The 21,686-nt window shown below is 59.2% G+C and overlaps 11 protein-coding genes across 11 annotated transcripts; 5 read left to right on the top strand and 6 right to left on the bottom strand.

Annotated features, from left to right (window-relative positions):
- Position 1: 1 nt before the first annotated feature.
- On the bottom strand, positions 2-2,299 carry BBBOND_0106840 (5'-3' exonuclease, putative; the record flags this gene model as incomplete). Its single annotated transcript, XM_012911107.1, has 8 exons — positions 2-95; positions 130-309; positions 344-499; positions 541-593; positions 631-947; positions 991-1,938; positions 1,976-2,057; positions 2,093-2,299. 8 exons carry the CDS (start codon positions 2,297-2,299, stop codon positions 2-4), a joined length of 2,037 nt encoding a protein of 678 aa, XP_012766561.1.
- A 700-nt stretch (positions 2,300-2,999) lies between these two features.
- Positions 3,000-4,518, top strand: BBBOND_0106830 (hypothetical protein, conserved; the record flags this gene model as incomplete). Its single annotated transcript, XM_012911106.1, has 3 exons — positions 3,000-3,624; positions 3,666-3,890; positions 4,064-4,518. The coding sequence occupies 3 exons, from the start codon at positions 3,000-3,002 to the stop codon at positions 4,516-4,518; spliced, it is 1,305 nt and encodes a 434-aa protein (XP_012766560.1).
- Positions 4,519-4,615: 97 nt separating this feature from the next.
- Positions 4,616-6,528, top strand: BBBOND_0106820 (26S protease regulatory subunit 4, putative; the record flags this gene model as incomplete). The annotated part of the gene is made up of 4 exons (XM_012911105.1): positions 4,616-4,652; positions 4,715-4,828; positions 5,319-5,849; positions 5,891-6,528. The coding sequence occupies 4 exons, from the start codon at positions 4,616-4,618 to the stop codon at positions 6,526-6,528; spliced, it is 1,320 nt and encodes a 439-aa protein (XP_012766559.1).
- Positions 6,529-7,193: 665 nt separating this feature from the next.
- BBBOND_0106810 (hypothetical protein, conserved) lies at positions 7,194-8,036 on the top strand (the record flags this gene model as incomplete). Its single annotated transcript, XM_012911104.1, has 5 exons — positions 7,194-7,243; positions 7,279-7,341; positions 7,377-7,602; positions 7,638-7,724; positions 7,761-8,036. 5 exons carry the CDS (start codon positions 7,194-7,196, stop codon positions 8,034-8,036), a joined length of 702 nt encoding a protein of 233 aa, XP_012766558.1.
- Positions 8,037-8,274: 238 nt separating this feature from the next.
- BBBOND_0106800 (hypothetical protein, conserved) lies at positions 8,275-9,726 on the bottom strand (the record flags this gene model as incomplete). The annotated part of the gene is made up of 1 exon (XM_012911103.1): positions 8,275-9,726. One exon carries the CDS (start codon positions 9,724-9,726, stop codon positions 8,275-8,277), a length of 1,452 nt encoding a protein of 483 aa, XP_012766557.1.
- A 103-nt stretch (positions 9,727-9,829) lies between these two features.
- BBBOND_0106790 (hypothetical protein, conserved) lies at positions 9,830-11,111 on the bottom strand (the record flags this gene model as incomplete). The annotated part of the gene is made up of 4 exons (XM_012911102.1): positions 9,830-9,928; positions 9,966-10,196; positions 10,235-10,621; positions 10,821-11,111. The coding sequence occupies 4 exons, from the start codon at positions 11,109-11,111 to the stop codon at positions 9,830-9,832; spliced, it is 1,008 nt and encodes a 335-aa protein (XP_012766556.1).
- Positions 11,112-11,410: 299 nt separating this feature from the next.
- Positions 11,411-12,445, bottom strand: BBBOND_0106780 (hypothetical protein, conserved; the record flags this gene model as incomplete). Its single annotated transcript, XM_012911101.1, has 1 exon — positions 11,411-12,445. One exon carries the CDS (start codon positions 12,443-12,445, stop codon positions 11,411-11,413), a length of 1,035 nt encoding a protein of 344 aa, XP_012766555.1.
- Positions 12,446-12,617: 172 nt separating this feature from the next.
- Positions 12,618-15,005, top strand: BBBOND_0106770 (hypothetical protein, conserved; the record flags this gene model as incomplete). Its single annotated transcript, XM_012911100.1, has 1 exon — positions 12,618-15,005. One exon carries the CDS (start codon positions 12,618-12,620, stop codon positions 15,003-15,005), a length of 2,388 nt encoding a protein of 795 aa, XP_012766554.1.
- An 812-nt stretch (positions 15,006-15,817) lies between these two features.
- BBBOND_0106760 (hypothetical protein, conserved) lies at positions 15,818-17,004 on the bottom strand (the record flags this gene model as incomplete). The annotated part of the gene is made up of 6 exons (XM_012911099.1): positions 15,818-15,907; positions 15,950-16,065; positions 16,101-16,175; positions 16,215-16,294; positions 16,330-16,783; positions 16,821-17,004. 6 exons carry the CDS (start codon positions 17,002-17,004, stop codon positions 15,818-15,820), a joined length of 999 nt encoding a protein of 332 aa, XP_012766553.1.
- Positions 17,005-18,456: 1,452 nt separating this feature from the next.
- Positions 18,457-19,455, top strand: BBBOND_0106750 (hypothetical protein, conserved; the record flags this gene model as incomplete). Its single annotated transcript, XM_012911098.1, has 1 exon — positions 18,457-19,455. One exon carries the CDS (start codon positions 18,457-18,459, stop codon positions 19,453-19,455), a length of 999 nt encoding a protein of 332 aa, XP_012766552.1.
- A 241-nt stretch (positions 19,456-19,696) lies between these two features.
- Positions 19,697-21,308, bottom strand: BBBOND_0106740 (signal recognition particle SRP54 protein, putative; the record flags this gene model as incomplete). Its single annotated transcript, XM_012911097.1, has 3 exons — positions 19,697-20,965; positions 21,039-21,191; positions 21,231-21,308. The coding sequence occupies 3 exons, from the start codon at positions 21,306-21,308 to the stop codon at positions 19,697-19,699; spliced, it is 1,500 nt and encodes a 499-aa protein (XP_012766551.1).
- Between the last annotated feature and the right edge of the window lie 378 nt (positions 21,309-21,686).

Raw genomic sequence — 21,686 nt, 5'->3', positions numbered from 1 at the left:
GTCATGTGCGTGCTTTCCCCGAGTCGGCCTCATCGGCGGTTGGGGGGTCGGGCTCCCTCGGCTGCTGGTAGACGTAGATGTGGCCCTTCTTGTTCCTGCGCAGCATGGCCACCTATATCACCGACTTACTTGTATAGCGAGCTGTACTTGAGCCCCGGGTTGACCTTTTGCGCGGCCTTCACCAGCTTATGCGTGTTGACGAAGGGCAGCTTGACCACATGCTCCCACTCGTTCGTCCTGCCGTCCTCGTTGATGTCGAACTCCGTGGGGAAGTACTGCCGCAGCTCGCCGTCTTCTTTGGCGAGTTTTCTGCGCCGTGTGCGCTTTTTGCCGCTGAACTCACCTGTACGACGGCGGGAGCAGCTCGTTCCCGTTGGGCGGCGATATAGCGAGGAGGTGCTCGAGCGGCGTGATGGGCCCTCCCTTGTTGAACGTGACGTCGACCTTCGTCACGTCAGCGAGGTCTGACACCAGCGGAGAGTAGTGGTACCTGTAGCTCCTGCAAAATGTTTGCGCGTCTATTGCGAGTGAGCCGCTCACCAATCCCAGCTCGGGCAGTCGTGGTGGTAGTAGCTCAGGATCCAAAACAGCCCCTAAAAGACAGTGAGTATCGCATTCAGTTGCTCGTACCTTGAGGTAATCGACGCACATTCGCCTTATCTCCGCCTTGCCGTCGACCTGGCACTTTTCTCGGTGGTAGTAGTCGGCGTACAGCTTGGGGTTGCTGTATTGCTCCACCTCCTCGATGAGCGCCTTCTCCTTGAACCAGCGCTGCTCGTTCTTCGTCAGCGCCTTGAAGAGCGACTGCAGCCGGGGCACGTGAATTTTCAGCCCGTCGGTGAGGAAGCCCTTCCAGCGCTGCAGCAGGGAGTAGTACGTCTCGATCATCTCGGAGAAGCTGTCGTTGGCGAAGTCGACCGTGGGCAGTCTCGGCAGGAAGTCGTTGCCTGCGTTTCAGATGTCGCGGCGCTCACGCGGCGTGTGCGTTACCTGCTAGGAACGACAGGAGGACGAAGTCGTCCGTGATCCGGTACGGCGCCTCAGGTCGGTTGAGGAAGGCAAAGTTCGACGCGCGGAACTTCTTTATCAGGTGCCGCAGGCACCGTTCGTACATCCGCTTCCGGAGCGTCCTGATCGACACGACCTCGAAGTTGGCCTGCTTGAGGTCTATGAAGTCCCACTTGTGCAGGTGCACTATGCCCGTGTCGGTGGCGAAGAAGGGCTCGCCCTTTTTCTTCGCAACGACGTGTGGCGCGTACTTGCCCTCCTCCCTGAGCACCTTGATATTGGGGATCTTCAGCGCCATCGAGAGCATCATGAGGTCGGCGTCGAGGCCGTAGACCAGGTGCGTCTCCTTGCGCGCATGCCTGCTGGCCTTGTTCATCTTGCGTATGCACTGGAATATCTTGTGCTCGCCCTCTCCGGGCACCGACACGCCGCTGTACACCACGAGGCACTTGCCGAACAGCCCCTCTACGGTCTTGAGCGCGAGCCAGTTGGCAACCTCGCTGTCAACGATCTGCATGAAGTCGGTTCCTGGCGATATGTAGTTGGGGTTGAACGTGACGTTGTCGTAGGCATCAAACGGCAACCGCTGTGCGACGTATTTTTCTCCATCCTTGCTGCTGACGGCGCTGCATATTTCCGTCTGCACGCCATGTGGATCTAGCGACGCCACGCTCACCAGCTGGTCGATGCTCTTCGAGGTCCTGAAACGCCTGCCGCGCTGCTGGTTAATTTTGGCCGTGGGGCACACCCCGTCCACGGCCATGTAGAGCATCTTCCGCGGCTGCACCACGTTGAACAGCATCTCGATGGCCGACGTGATGCGCCGCAGCCGCTGCTCGTTCTCCATCTGCACCAGCGGGGAGACGTTGCCATGGGTGGCAACGTGTATGATCGCATTCATGTCGATATATAAGTGGTCAACCGGCTGTTCTGTGGGCAGTTTGTGGGCTACGCGTTCGAGACGTACTCTCCAGCGCTCGTTCCAGCGCCGTCTTGAACCCGCCGAAGTTGTCCAGCAGCCAGTAGAACATACGGGGCACGCCATATAGCTGCAATCATATCGATACGCGAGCTGTGTACGTACTGGTTGGTTGCGATTGCCACGGTTGGCGCTCCAGGTGTTAGGGAGGCGCCTCTCCAGAGTGACTCCCTGCGGTGCCCTGGGCGCCCCTGGATACAGGAAGGCGGTTCCCAAATGCCCCGCACGTCTGCATGGTGCCGTCGCTTCGACCTTCTCTGGCCTGGTGGTGAGCAGTGAACATATTGCCGTGACCAGGGCGACAGCCTCCATCAAATACATCGGCCTTCCTAGCGACTGCTCTACTTCCGGCGCAAACGTTGAGGATACACCTCAATTCTAGCGTCCGCTTTCGAACGGCTACATTTTTGGGCGCCTCGAAGAAATGGAAGTGGACTGCAGACGCGCGCTGAGCTGCCGCGGCGGCGCCTCCCGCAATGCCGGCTGCAATGTGCGGAGCGTAATTCACGTCACATACACTGTCTAAGCGTCATTTCGCCCTATCGGCGTGACTTAAGGCGAAGTGGCACTGTCTGACGGCACAGGACGGCTGCAATCTACAACAGTGTAACGAACCGAATGTTAAATGCTACCAGCACACAAAGATACGTGAACCGGCCTTTATGTGCAGCTGATATCGTCTGCGCGCTCCGAATACGGGTGTGTCGATATGTTGCGGTTACCATCGCACGGCAACAACGTGATGATGGTACCGCCGCTAAACTTCCACCTCGCGATTTTGCAATTCTTAGCGCCTTGTATCTAAATCATTAATGGACCTACTATGCTTCGCGCGTTTTCGAGCGTAACGGACGCGGTCATCATTTGGTAGTGCCGTCGTCGTCGTGCCTCAGCGCAAGCTTGACGCGCGGGCGCCGCAACACATTGCCCGCGCTCCGCACAAATTCTGGGAGGTTGCCGGAATTTCGGGTCATGATTTAGCTTATCGCAAGTCCACGTCGGCGTTCAAGCGATGGCGGATTCTAGCGATCCGGGCCGCCGCGACTCCGTCGACCAGGGTAGCTTTCGCAGCGCACCGAAACATCGCAACGCAGGCGACATCTCACTGGAGCAGATAGCCACTCGCAAGGATGAGTGCGTGCGCTTCCTGGAGAAGCGCAGCCTGGACCTGCTCAGCTTCACGTACTCGTTGAGCCCCGAGCGGGCCCAGGAGTTCAACCGGGTGTTGGAGGGCGACATGGACCGTATGCTGCTGGACGCGCACAAGCAGCTGGCGATGTACCGGCTGTACGGCGCGGGCGGCGACGGCTCGTTTTCGAAGTACCGCCTGAACCACCTGGAGACCATCGCGCGGGAAGCGGAGGAGTGCTACGAACGCTTCGAGCGTGCGAAACGGCTCAACCCATACCCTAACGTGACGGCGATAGTGCCGATATTCGGCACCGACGACCTGGAGAGGCGGGTGCGCCAGAGTCTGGCTGAGCAGGAGAACGTCAACAAGGCGTTCGCCAACCTGAAGGACAACTGCAAGCGGCTGCTCGAGAGTTCGGAGCACGTGAAGAAGATGATACGCAACCTGCGCGAGCAGAACCAGCTGATTTTCTTCAAGCACCTCCGGGTGTCGTCCCTGATCGACGGTGGGTGCGGAGCTGTGTCCGCAGAAATCACGTTTTCGCAGAGGTGGCCACATCCCTGGGCGTTTGCGTCCGCGACAACGTAGCGGAGGACCTGCACTCGGCGTGCCTCTCGCAGGCCGCCTCGGAGTTCACGGTGGACAGTTGGGTGCGCAAGATCAAGGAGTGCCAGGCCACCATGCAGACGATCCGGACGGAGGCGCGCACATACTTCTGGGGGAAAGAATCGGACTCCAGCGCGGACAAACAGCTGCTCACCGAGGACGAGCGTAAGGAGATCCACAGCGCCATCGTGCGCAACACGGGCAGCATTTTGCAGCTTTCGCAGGGCGCGGAATCGCTGCGACAGAAGCTGTCCCGAGATGTCTAGGCTGCTGTCGCCGTCGCTGCTGCGGCTGCAACAGGGTTAATATCGCTGTATTATTGTGTGACCGTGGCGCAGAACTTTCGTCGCTCGAGCTGCCGGACAACGTGACGCTGCGGCCGTTCGACCTGAACGACCTCTCGCGGCTGGAGCTGACTGTGCGGGCGCCGGAGGGGATCTGGCGTGACATCCCCGTCCGATTTGAATGCGTTGTGCCGGAAGGCTACCCTCACGAGCGGCTGCGCGTACGGTGTCTTAGTGCGGTAGGTGTGTCGGCGGAGGACGTGACCGGGCTGCAGATCAAACACCCGAATATCCTGGGTTCGAACGCGCCCAAGTGTGCCGGAGCGGTGTGCCTGAACATCATACGCGAGGACTGGCGGCCGATGTACACCGTCGGCACCGCAGCGCTGGGCCTGCTGAACCTGCTGGTGGAGCCGCAGTCGTTCGAGCCGCTGGACGCGGAGGCAGCGCAGCTGCTTACGAGCGACCCTGACCGTTTACGTGAACTCAGCCTTAATGATGCCACCTAGGTGTTGATGTGTTGCGCTATGGTGGCCGCTGCTGCCGCTTCGGGTGGGGACCTCGCGCGCCGTTCCTTCGCACATTTAGTTCGTTCCGGTACCAAAGATGGGTAACGCTCAGGGTGGCATGAACAACAACCAAGGTAGGTGGCGGGGCGTGCTCCGTCGCCGCGCTCCGTAATCCGCTCCTTTCACCGTGGCTCAGAGAACCGTAATAACAACGGAGACAGCACGCCGCGCGAGAAGCCGCCGCCTCCGGTTTTCGGCAGGAAGAAAAAGAAGAACTTGCGGCAAAATGTGCCGGTTAGAATTCCCACAGGTGTGTTTTCCGCCCGTGGCATCCTGTTGCGTGTACCGTGGTTGTATTACCCATCTACCAGTTTGCGCTGATTTGTAAGCTACGTTGTACGTGCTTGTGCGGCGTCATTTTGGTCGCTGCGGTGTGCTGTCGGCAATAAACCGGTGCGATCGTGGCCGCCGTGGCGGAACGGTGGAGGTGATACTTACATATCCAATTGCGACAAACTGTGGCCTTTGGAATTGCCGTTGCTGTATGAGTCCCGCCAAGCCATGACTGTATACGTGTGCGATGTGGTCTACTGTGGCGCTGGTGGTAATGTTTTGGGGCTTGCGTTGCATATGGATCGGATATGATCCGCAGCGCGTTTTTGCTTTTACGTCGCCAACTGATTCAAACCACGTCGCACGTGAACCCGGGTTCATTTGGTGTATTTGGTAATGTTCAATGTCCGTAACTGTTTTTGCGATTGCGCCAAGGCGTTTGTTTCCGTCCTCCCATAGCGCTGCAGTCTCTCCGTCTACGAAATGCCGCCTGAGGTTGCTGAAACTGGAGCGCATCAAGGACTACCTGCTGCTCGAGGAGGAGTACATCGCTAACAAGATCCGTCTCAACCCGACGAAGAACAAGAACCAAGATGACATGCTCCGCCTGGAGGACCTGCGCGGCAGTCCCATGAGCGTGGGCACCATGGAGGAGATGATCGACGACAACCACGCCATCGTGACCAGCTCGATGGGGCCGGAGTACTACGTGAACATCATGTCATTCGTGGACAGGAACCTGCTCGAACCCGGGAGCTCAGTGCTGCTGCACAACAAGACCAACAGCGTGGTGGGCATATTGATGGATGACGTGGACCCGTTGGTGTCGCTCATGAAGGTGGAGCGAGCGCCGCTGGAGTCGTACGCGGACATCGGAGGTCTCGAGGATCAGATCCAGGAGATCAAGGAGGCAGTGGAGCTGCCCCTGACCCACCCCGAACTCTACGAGGACATCGGTATCCGTCCTCCCAAGGGAGTCATTCTGTACGGGCCCCCAGGTACGTGCGGTTCCTCCGCGCAAGATTCAACCCGGTTTCAGGCACGGGCAAGACCCTGCTGGCCAAGGCTGTGGCCAACGAGACGTGCGCCACCTTCCTCCGCGTGGTCGGCTCCGAGCTCATCCAGAAGTACCTGGGAGAGGGCCCGAAACTGGTCCGCGAGATGTTCCGCGTCGCGGAGGAAAATGCACCCTCCATCATTTTCATCGACGAAATCGACGCCATCGGCACGAAGCGTTATGACGCGACGAGCGGCGGTGAGAAGGAGATCCAGCGTACCATGTTGGAGCTGTTGAACCAGCTGGACGGCTTCGACCCCCAGGCGGACGTCAAGGTGATCATGGCAACCAACCGCATTGAGACGCTCGATCCCGCGTTGATCCGCCCCGGGCGAATCGATCGCAAGATTCAGCTGCCGAACCCCGACACCAAGACCAAGCGCAAGATCTTCGAGATCCACACCTCGAAGATGACCATCGCGCAGGACGTCGACCTGGAGGAGTTCGTGAACAACAAGGACGATTTGAGCGGGGCTGACATAAAGGCCATCTGCACCGAGGCCGGTTTGCTGGCGCTGCGTGAGCGCCGCATGCAGATAACCCAGGCTGACCTGCGGAAAGCGCGTGAGAAGGCGCTGCAACTCAAGAAGGGCAACATCCCCGAGAGCCTGTACTGTTAGAGGACCGTCACCAAACAGCTTAATGGTTTACGCTACACCTGCTGCTCACGTGCCGCTGTGCGCCCTCGCCACCGCCGTAAGTGGAGACCCAGTAGTCCGGCAGTCGCGCACATAGACTATTTTTGGTGGTTTAAAGTGGTCGTGAATCCACACAGCGCCAACTACGGTCGGCCAGTGGAGACTTGTGGGCGTTACTGATCACGCAGCGCACATGTCGCCAAAATCTAACTTTGTTACCATCGGGCTCGAACACATTAACTGTAATTCGCGCTCCGTTGGAGTAGCAGTCGTAATCTGTACCTATTAGGGGCGTCGGCAAAACGACATCGCCGCTGCTGCGCGCGGTCCTTAGCGCTCGTTAATTCGACCTAAACGGCATTACGACCGTTCTTGTTCGATAATGTGATACCATCGTTGTGGATGAATATATTGTGAATGAATTGCCGTCTTTGCGGCCGGATTGTGATCTGGCGGACTCATGCCTGGTGATTCGTTGCAGGCCACGCGTGCCGCACTCGGGATGCGTCTGCCTGCAGTTCTCAGATGAAACTAATGGCTGATATATACGCTCGTAGTAAATAAGGTTTCGACTTGTTTTTTTGCCGTAAATCGCGTGGCTTGAGGGTTTCGTGCGGGACGCGTACCACCGCAGTCGCTCAGTCAAAATGGCGACGGCCGAAGCCTCAAAGCGCGATCCGTACGATGAAGCGGAAAAGTAAGTGGCATGGGCGGCGTCTTGACCTTGCACAGCACCGTCCGGAAAAACATCCGGAGGCTCATCGTACTGCAATCACAGGTGATGGAGGAACTCAGGTCGGTTCTGCCTCGTGCGCCCTAAATTGCCGCAGCACGCTCCCTAAACACACGCGTGTATGTGCCACAACCAAGGGAGCGGAGCTCTTGACCGTCTGTGCGGGCATCGAGAGCGACATTACGGAGCTGCAGAAGGTGATCGACACCATCAGGAAGAACGAGAAGAAGTACCGCATTTCAGCGAAAGTCATAGCGTCGCGCCAAACCACCATCGATGAGTTCAGGTCGAAGCTCAAGAGTGTGCGTGACCGCAACGAAGCGGTAGGTTCGGTTGCATGTAGCGACACTGGTTGCAGAACGACAATGAAGTGGCCAACGCGGCCTCAAGCCCCCCCAGCAACTTGGGCAACTCGCTGGTGGAACACCAGCTGCAGACCCAGAAGGTGAGGCAATGGCAGGGTTGAGTTCAATTGGTGCAGGACCTTCTGGAACAGCAGGATGTGCAGCTGTCGGTGCTGACGACCTCTGCGCAGTCGCTGCAGAACAACGCTCTGGCGATAAACACGGAAGTCACCACCCAGAACGAGCTCCTGCGCAGCGTGGATGAGGGGTTCGCGGACACGCAGCTCCGCTTGAACGCGTTCAGCAAGCGGATGGCTGTGTTCCTGGACACCAACAACCCTTCGTTGCTGCGGCTGGTCATCATGCTGTTCTCCATCGCCGTCATCCTGCTCATGGTGATCATCGTGTTTTAGCGTGGCGCGCCGACAGCAAAATTTGCCGCCCGCTGAGGGGCGTTCCAGTCCGCCTGCCATGCAATCGCAAAGAATTTGTCACACGATACCAGTATACCCGATCCACACACACACTGTTACGGGAATATCAGGCTCTGGAACTGGTGTCACTTATTTTAAGGTCATACATTAGGTGGACCGCGGTCAGTGTCTCGGCGTGAAAACGCGGTGCGTGTGGCGGGGTCAGTCGACCTCCAGCTCATCTGAATTCGAAGTGGCGGTCCCTCAGGTGCGTGAACATGAGCGGCATTTGCCGCACCATGCGGTCCAGGTTTTTCTTCCCCAACAGCTCCAGGCAGCGCACCTCGAGCGTGTCGGCGCCCTTGGGGCAGGAGATGCCGCGGCACCTGAAGTTGGCCTCGCCGGGCTTGCCGCAGTAGAAGCACTTCGCGGCCGCTCTGATGTGCTTCGGCATCCGGGACCACGGGTTCTCACGGCGCTGGCGCCAGTCGCTGGTGCGGTGGTAGAACTTCACCATGTCGCCCTTATCCTTGCACTGGTTCCTCCCCCACTTGTGCTTGAACGAGCAGCGGGAGCAGCGCATGGAAGGGCAGTTGTTCGCCGGGCTTGAGGTTCGCGGGCAGGTGACGAACCCGCAGAAGAAGCACACGGACCGCTTGCGCCGATACAGGTGCGCCAGGAAGGTCATGTGGCAGTTGGGCAGGGGGCCCAACTTCTCTCCATCGGACGCAAAGAAGTACCTGCGCCCGTTCCGGCTTAGCCCCCCAGGCATGTTGCCCCTGGATGATCTGGAGAACCGCGGGAACGGCACGGACGATGACATCTGCGTGTGCTCGATGTCAGTGACGGCGTTGCTCAGCTTGCTGGTGCTGACGGTCAGCTTGATCGCGTCGTCCGCAGTCGCATCGACGCTGGTGTCGGCGCCAGTGGCGTCTCGATCGGACGTCGCATCCTCTGCCGTTGCGCGCTTCAGTTTCATACCCGTCAGGCGCAACGTCGGCGCGGCCTGGTACGGCCCCTTGGCACTGCCAGCGGCAGACCCGCCGTCCTCAGTGCCCGCGACCACATCTGTGGAGCAATGGTCGCCTGCCTGGCTACTTCCTCGTTTTCCTGTAGGCTTGTCTCGTCGAGTGAGTTTGGGGTTCTGCTCGGCGGACGATGCCTCCTCGCGGCCTCTGTCTGTCCGGTGCGATGTTTTCGCAAGTTTGGCGCCGCTGTCCAGCCTCGACGCCTTCCTTGACCCCTCTATGCTGTGGTTCACCGTCGTTGCGGACGGCGACGGCTGCCTCACGTTGCTGTCCTCCGACATGGGCGAATCAGACGAAGTGTCGGAGATGTCAGAAAGCTGGCTCATATCGCCCTTATTCGTCCCCGCAACGTCGCACGAAACGCAGAAGTCCTCATTGGCGATCATGCTGTATATGCACCTGCGCATATGGAGTATCGTCTGCCTACAGAGCTTCGTCTCCTCCGACGTGAGCGGCCGGTTGAGGGCCCTGAGCGGCCTGACGTACGTGGCGGACGAAACCTCGAATCCCGCCGTGTTCTCAAAAGACGGCTTCAGCTGGGCCTGAGACGGCTTGATGTTTATCGAGCAATCCGTGAATTCCTCCTCCGTCTCCGGCACGAAGCCTTCCCCCTCGACGTCGAGGGAAAAAAGGTCCGTTGGCTCGAATACGGCGGACGACATTTCGCACTACTGTGTCTAATTACATATTAAAGGCGCGGCGGTGTCATGGTGGATGTTCGTGCAAGGATGTGTAGCTGGCGCGTATGACGCGGGTGGTGATGTGTCACTCGTCGCCGGGTGGTGTGCCCGCGGCGTCCCTGCGCCAGTCGATCCTCTTGAGTATCGCTTGAAGCGCCTTCGCGTCACCGCTGGACGAATTTGCCTGTAGACAGATGTGTATTCGCCATCCTGGGGCTCACTTTTTGCTTTATGGCCTGGATGAGCCCCTGGTGCCGCAGGGGATTCAGTGTCATGGGAGCGGCGACGAAGCATTCCGCGATCGCCGCCAGCTGTCCGGATGACACCTGCGCGCCTCCTTCCAGCTTTTGCTGCAGCAGTATCGCCATGACGTCGATGGCCTCGTGGCGGTCCACCGAAAAGGCGATGTAGTGTAGCAGGTCGATCAGCGCCTGTACGCTGGCACCGTCCAGCTGAGTCACGTGTAGCACGCAATTGAGAGGGTGCTTACCTGTTGGAAATTCGATCGCTCCATCATCTCGGCAACCTGCGTTGCGAGGTCACCGCGGTTGAGGTTGCACCTGTCGAAGATCGACAGCACGTTCCCGAGGATGTTTACGTCTTGCAGGAAGCTGATTTCGAACAGGCGCGATCCCTCGATCTGCAAGACCCCTGGGTCGTTATGCAGAGTGATTTCCGCCAACACGCGGTCCAGGTAGAGCACCAACGCCTCCACAAGCTCAGGGGCGTTCGGCGAAAAAAGCGTAAACAGGGTCTGCAACACTTGCGGGATCCCGCCGCAGCTAATTTCGTTCACTCTCCTTTTGCACTCGTTTAGCAGCTCAAACTTGACCCTGGAGTCCGGCTTGAAGCTTTTGACACAGTTGAGCAGCATAATCTGCGTGGGTATCAGATGCGCGTCTCAACAACCAAAAGGCGTTGTCAGATGTCCGGGTGCATAGATACACACACATAGATACATACATGGATATACAGATACGATTCGCAGATTGGTACGAGCACTGCTACTGTTTCGCAGACTGCTGAGTTGGCGTCCGGTAACACTCAAATCACAAAAGTCGAGGACAACCACATACTTGCACGAATTCGTCGCTGCTGCTGCGCTTGATGAGCGCATTGGCTCTGTCGATCAGGAAGAGGACGGCGGACCTAGGGCTCGGGAAGTAGTGCTTCTCGCCCTCCTGGTGCCTGAGGTCGGTCTCAGCCTTCTCATAAATGTCCGTTTCCAGTGCCACAGCCTTGAGCGGCAGCTTTGTCCGCCGTTTCCACGCTACCCTGATGCTGTTGGCGATGGTGGTTAGCAGGAACAGGAAGTGCGACGTGTCCTTGGTGTACTCCTCGGCGTTGAACGCCAGTTGGTTGAGCATCCAGATACATATCTCTTCGCTGCGGGGAGTCAAAACATTGGTAAACACGGTACCTCGACAGCTGTCCGGTAATCGCCAGCGGAATCGCCACCCTGTAGTAATCCGTGGAGTTGCTGAAGCACGCCTTGGCAGCCACCAGATTCCTTGCGAGCGTGGACATGAGGTGGCAGTCCAATTTGCCGGTCAGATAGAACGCGTGGAATGCTTGCGCCACGTTCGCCGCGCTCATTTGGACGCACTCGGCTTTGATGCGCTCCGCCATCTCCTTCATGGAGGCCTGCGAATCCATGTGGAGATAACTAGGCCCCTACCTCTATGACGCCATCCAGATTCACATGGTGTAATGTCATGATTGACGCGCATGCATGAGTGAATTTGCACAGCTGGTTGTCATCCAGGTCCCGCAAGTCCACCTTCTGAACCACGAGCTCAGAAGGCAAGGCGGCGGGGACGCTGATGTTGCCCATGCACTGCGCAAGCAAAAGCATGAGCTCTACATCGTTCACCTCGTCGGCCTTCAGACAGTCGGCCAACATTGTCGTCATGATAGCGCCGTAGTGGAATTTGTCGTGGACTGTCAGGGGGACCTCGGCCTCGCCGGGGAGTGGCTCACCGATGCTCTCGCGTACAGGAACATTGCATGCATAGTTGCCTGCTTCGGTCACTACGTCACCACTGGTGTCATCATTGGCCGCCCGTTCGGCGTCGTTTTCGCGTTCCGAATGACCTCCGTCGGCCACCTGTTTCAGCTGCTGCGAATGCGTCCTGACGAACATCTCAAGGCTAGTGAGCATCAGCGCAAGCGATACCACGGTGTCACCAGGGTTGATTGAGTGTGCAGTGTCCTCCTCCAACGCCCGTATATAATGTTTGATGAGCGGCCTCGCCATAATTCCGAGGCGGCTGTCGAGATGCGCCAGGGCGCACGCCAGCATGGCGGTATCCTGAGGCGACAAGAGGTGTATGAGGCTACGTATACGGTACTTTAGCACTCTGACATCCTTTGATCGCAACTTGTTGGGAGTGCATGGCGATTTCGTGTGCGCCAGTGCGGCAGCGTTGCGAGCAAGACATTCTCGATTGTCCATGGCTTCAGTTAACGGAGCGGCGATCTCCTTTATGAAAGCGACTGTGTCCGTCACCCCTAGATCCAGCAGCTCGTGCAACTGCCGCCTGGCGGCCTTTGTTGTAGGGATTCCCGTGTGCCCTTCGCACTCTCGTGCGACCGCCTCGATGCGCCGTCCATGCCTCGGGTCGGTGACCCTTGCGAATCTCGCAAGGCGGCCACCCTCCGCGCACCCGAGAGTCACTCGGATGGCAGGCGGCACGTACATGGTCCGCGATACGCGATTTATCAATTATGTGTGCAGGAATCTCCTGCGCCGAGTAGAATCTCCGTGAGGTGGCCACACATTTGCTGCTGCAGTGGCAACGAGAGGGCAAACGCTCGAGATTTCGCACACATCATGTATGAATGGTTTGTATAGGTGGCAAGCATGGTGGAAGATGCGATTTGGGGTAGCGCTCTTTTTGCTTTCGAGCGCGACAGCCCTGTGTCTGCAGATTCCCGGCGTTACCGGGCCGCTGCAATCTCGCGGCTGCCTTGCTCGCCACGCTGAAGCGCATACCGCATTCGTAGGGTCGGGAAAGCGGGAATACCGAAGCCATGGAGGCGAATGCTCCCCGTCCGCCACCTCCGATGGCGGCAGGGCTTCGGGTGTCTTCAGTCGCAATTATCGGCGACATGCGGATTCCGGCTGCCATTCGCACGATGTGTCTGCATCGCCGTACTGCGCGTATGGCGCCTCGGACGCCGTATACGGAGGAAGAGGTGCGCCATCGAGACAGGACGGATGCGCTGCACATTTTCAATCGCAAAGACCGTTTGCGCTGCGGTCCTTTTTCGGCTCCGTGAACAGCGTGTTCACGGATGCGGAATACGAGCACCGGTTGGAGCTCAACAAAAAGTACGACACCATCACCGATGAGACCGACGATTCGGGGTTGCCCCTGGCGCCGGAGAACGAGGACTACGACGTCGACGACGCTGTGCCTGGATGCGATTCCGACCTGAGCATGCCGCCGTCGTCGAAGGAAGAGTGGTACCTGAAGCGTCTGGCCCGTGGGCGTCGCTTCTGGCACAAGTACTTCGCGGACCCGTCGCAGCAGTCCCTCCGCTTCTACAGGCTGGTCAAGATGAAGCACGACCTGAAGTACTGCAACCGCGTTGTGAGGCGGAAATACATCGAGCTGCGGCCGGAAATCAAGCCCGAGGTGGTGGACGGGCGCGTCCAGCCGCTGACGCGCCGACAGCGGAACCAGAACCGCAGCCGCATCCAGGTGGTACGCACCACGGTGGGCTACGACAACACGAGCGACGACAGCAACGTGCTCATCCTCCTGACGTTGCCGCAGGCCCGTTTGGTGCGGATGGTCGAGCGGATCCGGTTGCCGCACCTGCTGGCCTTGCGCAACTACGAGATGCTGCGGCTGCTGCGCCACTCGATGCTGTTCATGTCCAAGCCGAACATCTTCGAGAGCACCGTCGACTTCCTGCTGACCTTCTCACGCTTCAACCCGGCGCACGAAGGCGAAATTCCGTTGTTCTGCGACCTGCCGTCGAAGCCGGTTAAGCGGTACCGGCCCATGATCTACGCCGTCATCGGGAAGCTGCGCCAGGACCCCTTCGCCGACCACCTGCTCAAGGTGCGCCGGTCGCAGCCGCCCCCGATCAGGGAGCCGTTCCCGCGGTGCGAGTCCAACGAGAGCAGCACGTTGACCAGGTTCCTGGACTCCTGCGCGACCCTGGTCACGGAGAGGCTCCGGCACGCGGAATACGACTTCGACGCCGTCATGGACAGAGACTTCTCCGACAACTTCAAGGAAATGATGCCCACATACACGACCAAAGAGAGCGTCAACCGCATCGATTACCCGGTGACGGTGTCCTTTTCCAAGGAGATGGCGGCGTATCTGCGGGAGCCGGTGGAATCGCCCGCCGATGGCGGCGCCGCTGCCGCCACCAACAGTAGCAGCCAGACTATACAAGAGGCAGCAACTGAGGAGGGAATAGAAGCGTGTGGTGCTTCCGAATGTGGCACGTCTGGGGAGGACGGGGAGGAGGCCATGCATGGCCGCGATGATGACGGCGAGGCTGGTGTTGCCGTGCCGCCGCGTGGCTCCACCGCCGCGTGGACGCGCGACGAGGTGAAGCTCATGTTGAAGAGGGTGATGAAGCTCGGGCTGACGAAGCCCTCGACGCTGATCGACCGGTTGCGGCGGTTGCACTGCGACATCGGGTTCAGCTTCGAGGACCTGCTCTGGCTGGGGAGGACCCGCCCGCAGCTGTTCCGCTTCGGCAACTACCGACAGCGCTGCCAGCAGATTTACGACTGCGACGAGGCGCTGACCTTCGAGGACATACTGTCGATGGTGCACCGCTACCCCAACCTCCTGACGCTCAACGTGGCGCGGACGGTGCGGCCGAAGATTTATTATTTCCGACGCGTCATGCGGAGGGACGTGGCCGACCTTAGGGCGTTCCCCAAGTTCCTCAGCTTCTCGCTGTACGACCGCATCGTGCCCAGGCATCTGGCGGTGATGAACGCCGCGTACCGGGGGGAGTTTCTGAAGGTGTACCGGTTCCTGTTCGAGTCGGGGTTCTACAAGGGGTACGGCCAAACGGTGACTGACGAGCGCGTGCCAGACATCCTCCCTGCGGACCACGCGCGGTACCTGGCGGCGTACGAGCAGCTCAGCAGGGCGCCTGACCTCAGGCTGATGTTCACCTCGAGCGACGACGCCTTCCTGCGCCACTTCAATTTATCGTACCGCGACCTGGCGCAGGGCAAGGAGGACGCCATGAAGATACCGCTGCCCGCAGACGTGCTCTAGAGCGGCGTATGTTGCGCGCGTTAGCGGCGGCGGTCGCCGCCAGAAGGCCGGCCGTCGCGGCGGCCGCGGCGCTCGGCAAGCCGCCGCACCGGTATAGACCCACTAATGTGACATCGTATCGCAGTTTTAGCAGCTCAAAATTAGAGGTAACGCCGCGCTGTCGGCCCAACTGACGTTGATACAGTTCCCGGCGGACGCCGACATCCGCGAGCCACGAGTGAGGGTCCTGCGCGATGGCAAGCTCGTAGGAGACTTCGACCTGGCGGACGCGCTGAGCCTGGCGCGCGAGGCGGGGCTGAACCTTATCCTTTTCCGGCCGCGCTCGTCGCCGCCGATCTGCGTGCTGGCGAAGTACGCGGAATTCATCCAGCAGCAGCGCGCAGCGCGTGAACGCAGCGCGAACCCCGCCAACAACGCGACCTCGCTGCCAAGCGCAGAGGCGTTTTCGTTCGACCCGAGCCTGAAGGTCAAGGTGGTGCAGATATCCTCGCAGTGCGCCGACAACGACTTCACGAGGAAGGTGCAAAGCGCGCGCAAATTCCTTGAATCCGGCCACCGTGTGGAGCTCGTCGTGTTCGCTAAGTCGGCGCGCAAGGGGCGCACCTCCACCCCCACGGCATCGTCAACGGACGGCCACCACAGCGCCGTGGCCGCCGCCGTGGCGAGCGCTGCGGCGAAGGGGGTGCCGCTCTCCTATTCCCTCGACAACCCACTCATACAGCGCGTCGACTACATCTACGCGCATCTCGCTGACGTGGGGAGGCCCTTCACGCTGCGCAGCAAGGTGGACACCAAGCAGCGGCAGCTGCTGCTTAAGTTCTGGCCCGTCTGACGAGCAGCTCCTCGCGGCGCGCGCGGGCGTCTTCCAACTTGAGCTTAAACTCCTCGACGCTCGTTTCGCGCTGCAGTGGCGTCAATTGCATGCTTGGTGGTGGCGTTCTCACCTTCTCGAGGCCCTTCAGCACGCGGGGGCTTCGCAGGACACTGTCCAGGGCGGGCGACCGCGTGAAGGCCTCGAAAGTCCCGAAGGTTGTGATGATCTGATACGCGCGTTCCGGCCCTGCAAATCGTGCACTCATCGGCGGTGCCAGTCACCTATGTGAGGTATGAGCGGGGCGTCGTCGGTGCCGCAGAGGACGCAGAAGTCCGCAAACTGCTCCCGGCTGAAACCTGAGCGTACGCTGTTTTCAACAATATGGCGCAACGCACCCATCAGATGCAGCATTCTGGCCTGGTTTATGGTGTTGCAGACGTTACGGCCGCAGTAATCGCGGATCACGTTGGGCGCGCTGCATATCGTTTGGGGACACGATGCCAAGCGTACCCGAAAGCGATGGCGTTCGTGTCGTCGGACAGCACGTAATCGTCGTCGCTGGAACAGAACTCTACGCACCGCCTCGTAATGTCGGGCTGCCGAATCTCGACACGGGCGAACGCGTCAGCCAGCCGGTCCGCGATGGCGAGCATGTGCTTCTCGCTGGGGGCGGCATACAGCCGGCCATCTGATGCGCCCTCGAAGAACGCACGCAGCGCGGGTATCAGGTGTGGGTTGCGCAAATCCAACACGTTCACGCCGCCTCCGGGGGTTGCCCTGCGACTGGCTACGTGGAGGTCACGGACAGTCAGGGAAGAGCCCAGGACAAACGTGGCGTCAATGCCGCGATTCGAGCGCACCGCCCGAAGTTGCTGGTTTAGCCTCAGCAGCGGCTTGGCGGCGTGGTTGCATATCTCACTGCATATCGACCGGGCGTCGACGAACTGACGCTCTGACGCAGAGGCTGCAGGCTAATGAGCTGTGGCGACGACCAAACGCACCGTTGCGGTAATCCCGCCGCCTTCGCGCGAGGATTCCCGTGGCGGCGGCGTGTAGCGTCCTCTGTAGCAGGATGGCGCAATCTACGAACACTCGACAACCGCCGAAACGCTCAAGCGAGGGCGTCGACTCTATAGCAGCGGGAAACCGCGACGACAGGAACTTTATGAGGCCCTTAACACCCATCACACATCTTGTCTGCGACCGGAGTGCGACTGCGGCCGCGCCGGGGATGGAGGAAGCACGCCGGCCGCTCCGGCGCGGAAGGCACGATGCTCACCGGTGGCGCCAGATGTGCCACGTACCGGCACAATCATTTCCGGCGCGAATATGCCGCGATGTGTAAAAAGATAACCGTATACATCATCACATAGGTGCCGTTACGCGGGTCGGAGTACCGCTACTGCCGGCCGTTGTCTGAAAAGCAGGAGGGCACGCTCCCAGCTGCGCTAAGGATGCGGAAGGGCGTTATCACGCCGCTGGAGTCACTGCTTGGCGCTTTCGTCACCATCAGCATTTAAAATGCAGACCCGGGTACGGCATCCGCCGCCACCCCAACTGCTGAAACCTCCGACACATTCGGTAGGGTTTGGGCGGTAAAGGATGAGGCTTCCGCAGATCAGAGTGGAACCGGGTACGCCTCCCGATTTAGGCGAGGAGCGGTCACGCAATATACATTTCGCCATGATGCCGGCGGCTGCCACCGTGGGCCGAGAAACATCCGGTGTCCAAGCGGCACACCCGTACAACCAGGCCTTATGGTCTTAGACACACGTAAACAGCCTTGTATAATCATTATTTGCTGCACGTTGCAGCCACGCAACGGCGAAAACGGTATTTTATGAGTTAGTGCCCGACCTCTAAGCACCCGGAGCACAACGTCGCGTATTTGACGCAGATGCGGTGCGTCGCAGCTCAGCACGCGCAAATCGTCCACACAAATGCACAGTTCAACGTGAGCGCGTTTTCGAACCGATCTACAAAAAACAATCAGTAGTGCTCCATACGCAACACCGGGTGGACAACGGCTCAAACTCACCCATACACGCCTTCAGACACTCGCGCGCGGCATTTTGCTACAATTTACACATAAGAAAACGTGGCTGTGAAGATACGGCGGCGAACATCCTGAAAGCGTTCAGACCTGACGAGACACGGCCACCGTGGAAAAAATTGGCACTGGGGCCTGATGATAGCATCTCCTGACAGTACCGTGTTTGCCGAGCCTATAGTTCGAAACAACACCCCCGCCACGCAATAAAGGCCAATCATTATAGTTGACTCGAAAATGCAGACCTTGTGAGCCCACCACAACGAGCTTGAGGGGTACGATATCACAACACACATTCTTTAAGAGGGTCTCGCGCCGAAGGCACGCTTGAGCTGAAGCGGATGCGCTTTGGATGGACCTGAGGATTTATGCACCGGAACTGAAGAATTGTGCGAGGTTAATTCGCCGCTACGCAGCCTTGTTGACTTCGAGGGACCACGGCAGGGGCCATTGGCACAGTTCCCACAACGCTCCCAACGATAAGAACAGCCGAAACCCGTGCATATGGGTAAAGATTCATTCATCTAAGATATTTGCACACGGACACTCCACTACCTCCATACAGCCATCACCTCCCAAATGCCACAATGAATACGGACCTCGGGCAGTTCCTCATCGATTTTGAAAAGGATAACCCCCTCGATAAGATGAGCAAAGACTTGCTCAGCAACATAAAGTCCTTCGACGGTCTGGTGAGAAGCGACGGGTACACCTCATGCCCGCCGCCAAAGCTGGCGCCGCCACCCGGACGTACCAGCGCCGGGCCGTTCGACTTCGATTTCAACAGCACGTACGCGCACAACTCGCCGCAGCGCACTCCTGCGACGAACAGGGACTACGACGATGACGCTTACGCTTGGGAAAGCAAGCACCTCCCATCGGCCGTCCCGACGTTAGCGACCTCATACACCTTCCCGCTTGCGTCCAGGGTGTACTGCAACTGCTTCTTCAAAATCGTGCTGAACCACGCTGTTGCCGGGATGTACATCGGCAAGAACGGCTCCAACCTGAAACGGCTGCAGGACACGCTCAATTTCAAACTTACGCAGTCGGGCCGCGGCATGAAGGGCGACTTCACCGGCGTCGGGTACCCGTGCCACCGCACCAACACCACGCTGCTCTTCGAGGGCCGGCTGGTCGACATACTCATGGCGTTGCGCCCCCTGTACCGCATCATACAGAACGACAGGCTCGCGCTGGACGAGGAGTCCAAGCGCTTCATCGGGGACAGGCTCCTGAACGTCAAGTTCGAGCTCGAACTCGTGATCCCGCTTGATAGGAAGCGCGCGCTCCTGCAGGAGGCGGGCGTCCGGTGCAACCGGCTGCGCAAGGCCGCCGGGGTGGACGTCATCGCCGGCAAGCAGAACTACGAATGGGGCAACATCCGCGAGACCATTGTCACGCTGCACGGGTTCGAAACGAACATCGAAAAGGCGTGCGAATGGCTGGGCATATTCGTCCAGAACTCCCCAGCCGTATACAACAGGGAGTTCACCTTCATGGATTATCCAAAGTACAGTCTGGCGGTACCAGACGGGTCCTACAACCAGAAAACGGGGCAGCTGCTGGCGACCAAAAACCCGTAGGCCGCCGTCAAACGAGCTGGAGCATATCGCACACTGCAACCATTTATCTCACCCACCATGCCGACGACGTGCGACCCTCAACGATGACCATGCGGTGAACGCTGTCCACTCCCCTCGATAGAATACGCTTACCACAACATACAGACATGCAGCCAATACCACTCGGTTAACGAACATGAATGTATGACAAATTAGTGCTGGTCGACACTTAAACACCGCCCGCAGGGGCCGGGAGGCGCGGCTAGCGCCTCCCACCCCCGCCCATCTGCTTCATCATACCGGCCACGTTCTCGTTCTGCGACAGCTCCTTCATGAACTTGAACAGGTTGCCCGCACCGCCCATGCGCTGCAGCAGCTTGGGGTCGATCATGTGCTGCAGACGGCTCATCATCTGCTGCGGGTTGCGCATCATGCTGTGCACGGCGCTCTCCTTGTTCAGGCCGGCCTTGCCCATGTTGCCGACCATCTTCTGCAGCATCTTGTGGTTGTCGAGCAGCACGTTGACCTCGAACACCGAGCACCCGGAGCCGCGGGCGATCCTGGCCACGCGGGACTCGGTCAGCGGCTTCACGCAGTCCAGCTCCTCGTCGGTCATGGAGTCCATGATGTACAAAAAGCGCTTCACGCGGCTCACGCCCTGCTGCTCGCTACCAGCGTCTATCAAGCCCGGGGCTATGCCGGGGAACATCGACATCACCTGGCTCAGCGGGCCCATCTTCAGCAGGTTCTGGAACTGGTCGTACATGTCGCGTATGGAGAACTTCCCGGCGGTGATGCGCCCGACCATCTCCTTGTTGTCCTCCAGGTTCACCACCTCCTGGATCGTGTTTATCAGCCCGTTGATGTCGCCCATCCCCAAAATACGCGATACGAACGACTTCGCGTCGAACTTCTCGAACGCGTCGAAGTGCTCGCCGTGACCGATGAAAATGATTGGGGAGTCGGTGGCCGCGACGGCCGCCAGGGCGCCACCACCACGCGCGTGGCCGTCGAGCTTGGTGATGATCACGCTTCCGACGTCCACCGCCTTATTGAACGCGGCGGCCTGGTCGTAGCACGCTTGACCGATGTGGCTGTCCATGACGAAAATCACGTCGTCGGGCTTCACGGCCTGGTGGATGAGCCGCATCTCCTCGAACAGCGACTCCTCCTGCTTGTGGCGACCGGAGGTGTCGACGATGATGATGTCGTACTTCTCCTCCTTGAACTTCGCCACGCCCTCGGCGGCCACCCTCACTGCATTGGCCTCGCTGTAGCTGCCGAAAAAGGGAATTTTCACCTTGGCGGCGTTCTGCTTCAGCTGGTCAAAAGCGCCCGCGCGGAAGGTGTCCGCGCAAATCAGCGCTGTGCGCCAGCCCTTGCGCTGGTAGTGGTACGCGAACTTCGTGCACGTCGTCGTTTTACCCGCACCCTGCAGGCCGACGAACATGATCACGTTGGGCTGGCCCTTCTTCGGCGTGTACGGCTCGCGGTCGCTGGAGAGCATGGAAATGAACTCCTCGATGACCGCCTGAACGAGATGACGACCGTTGACGACGGCGAAGTTGCGCATATACGCGGGGGCACACCGGACGTGGACTCACCTTCTGAATGAACTTGCGTTTGTTGGCCCCCAACGCATCGGCGTGGAGGCGGGCCTGCAGCTTCACATTTTCCCTGAGCTTCCGCACGAGCTTCACGTTCACATCGGCGGTTAGAAGCGCTCTCACGATGTCACCGATAACCTCGTCAATCACCTGCGCGCCATGAGACTACCACGAAGGGGAGACACCAACCTCGTCGGTGATGACCGTCCGGGCGTGCAGCTTGCGGAACGCCTCGGAGATCTGGCCACCTAATTCAGCCAAAACCATCTTGAAGAGTCAGTGGTTCGCATCTCCGGGCGTTGCCTGCGCGCAGCTCCGTGCTTGGCGTCAGAGTCGCCCGGCCTCAATAAAACGACGGTATCAGTTCCACAGCCCCGGCCTTACACACACGACTGTCTCCATCACATGAAAACGAATTTGTAATGCGCAGATCAATGCGCTCAGGGTCGGCAAAGGCCGAAGGATTAGTGTGGCAGTACGGCGCCTAGGCGCTCTCGGTACGAAGTAAGGCGGATAGCGGTGGACAAGGAATTCCCAGGGCATCCGGTCTCAATGCAGAAACATATTTGTTAAGTATCTGTCCCGAGGTTATCGCGCCCGATTGTGCCCATTTTTTGAAAGAAAGCGTTGTCGAAGCGCGGCGGA

The sequence above is a fragment of the Babesia bigemina genome, assembly GCF_000981445.1.
Source record: "Babesia bigemina genome assembly Bbig001, chromosome : I".
NCBI classification, from domain to species: Eukaryota; Apicomplexa; class Aconoidasida; order Piroplasmida; family Babesiidae; genus Babesia; species Babesia bigemina.
Note: the sequence above shows the minus strand (reverse complement) of the source record. Positions and strands in the feature narration are given on the sequence as shown.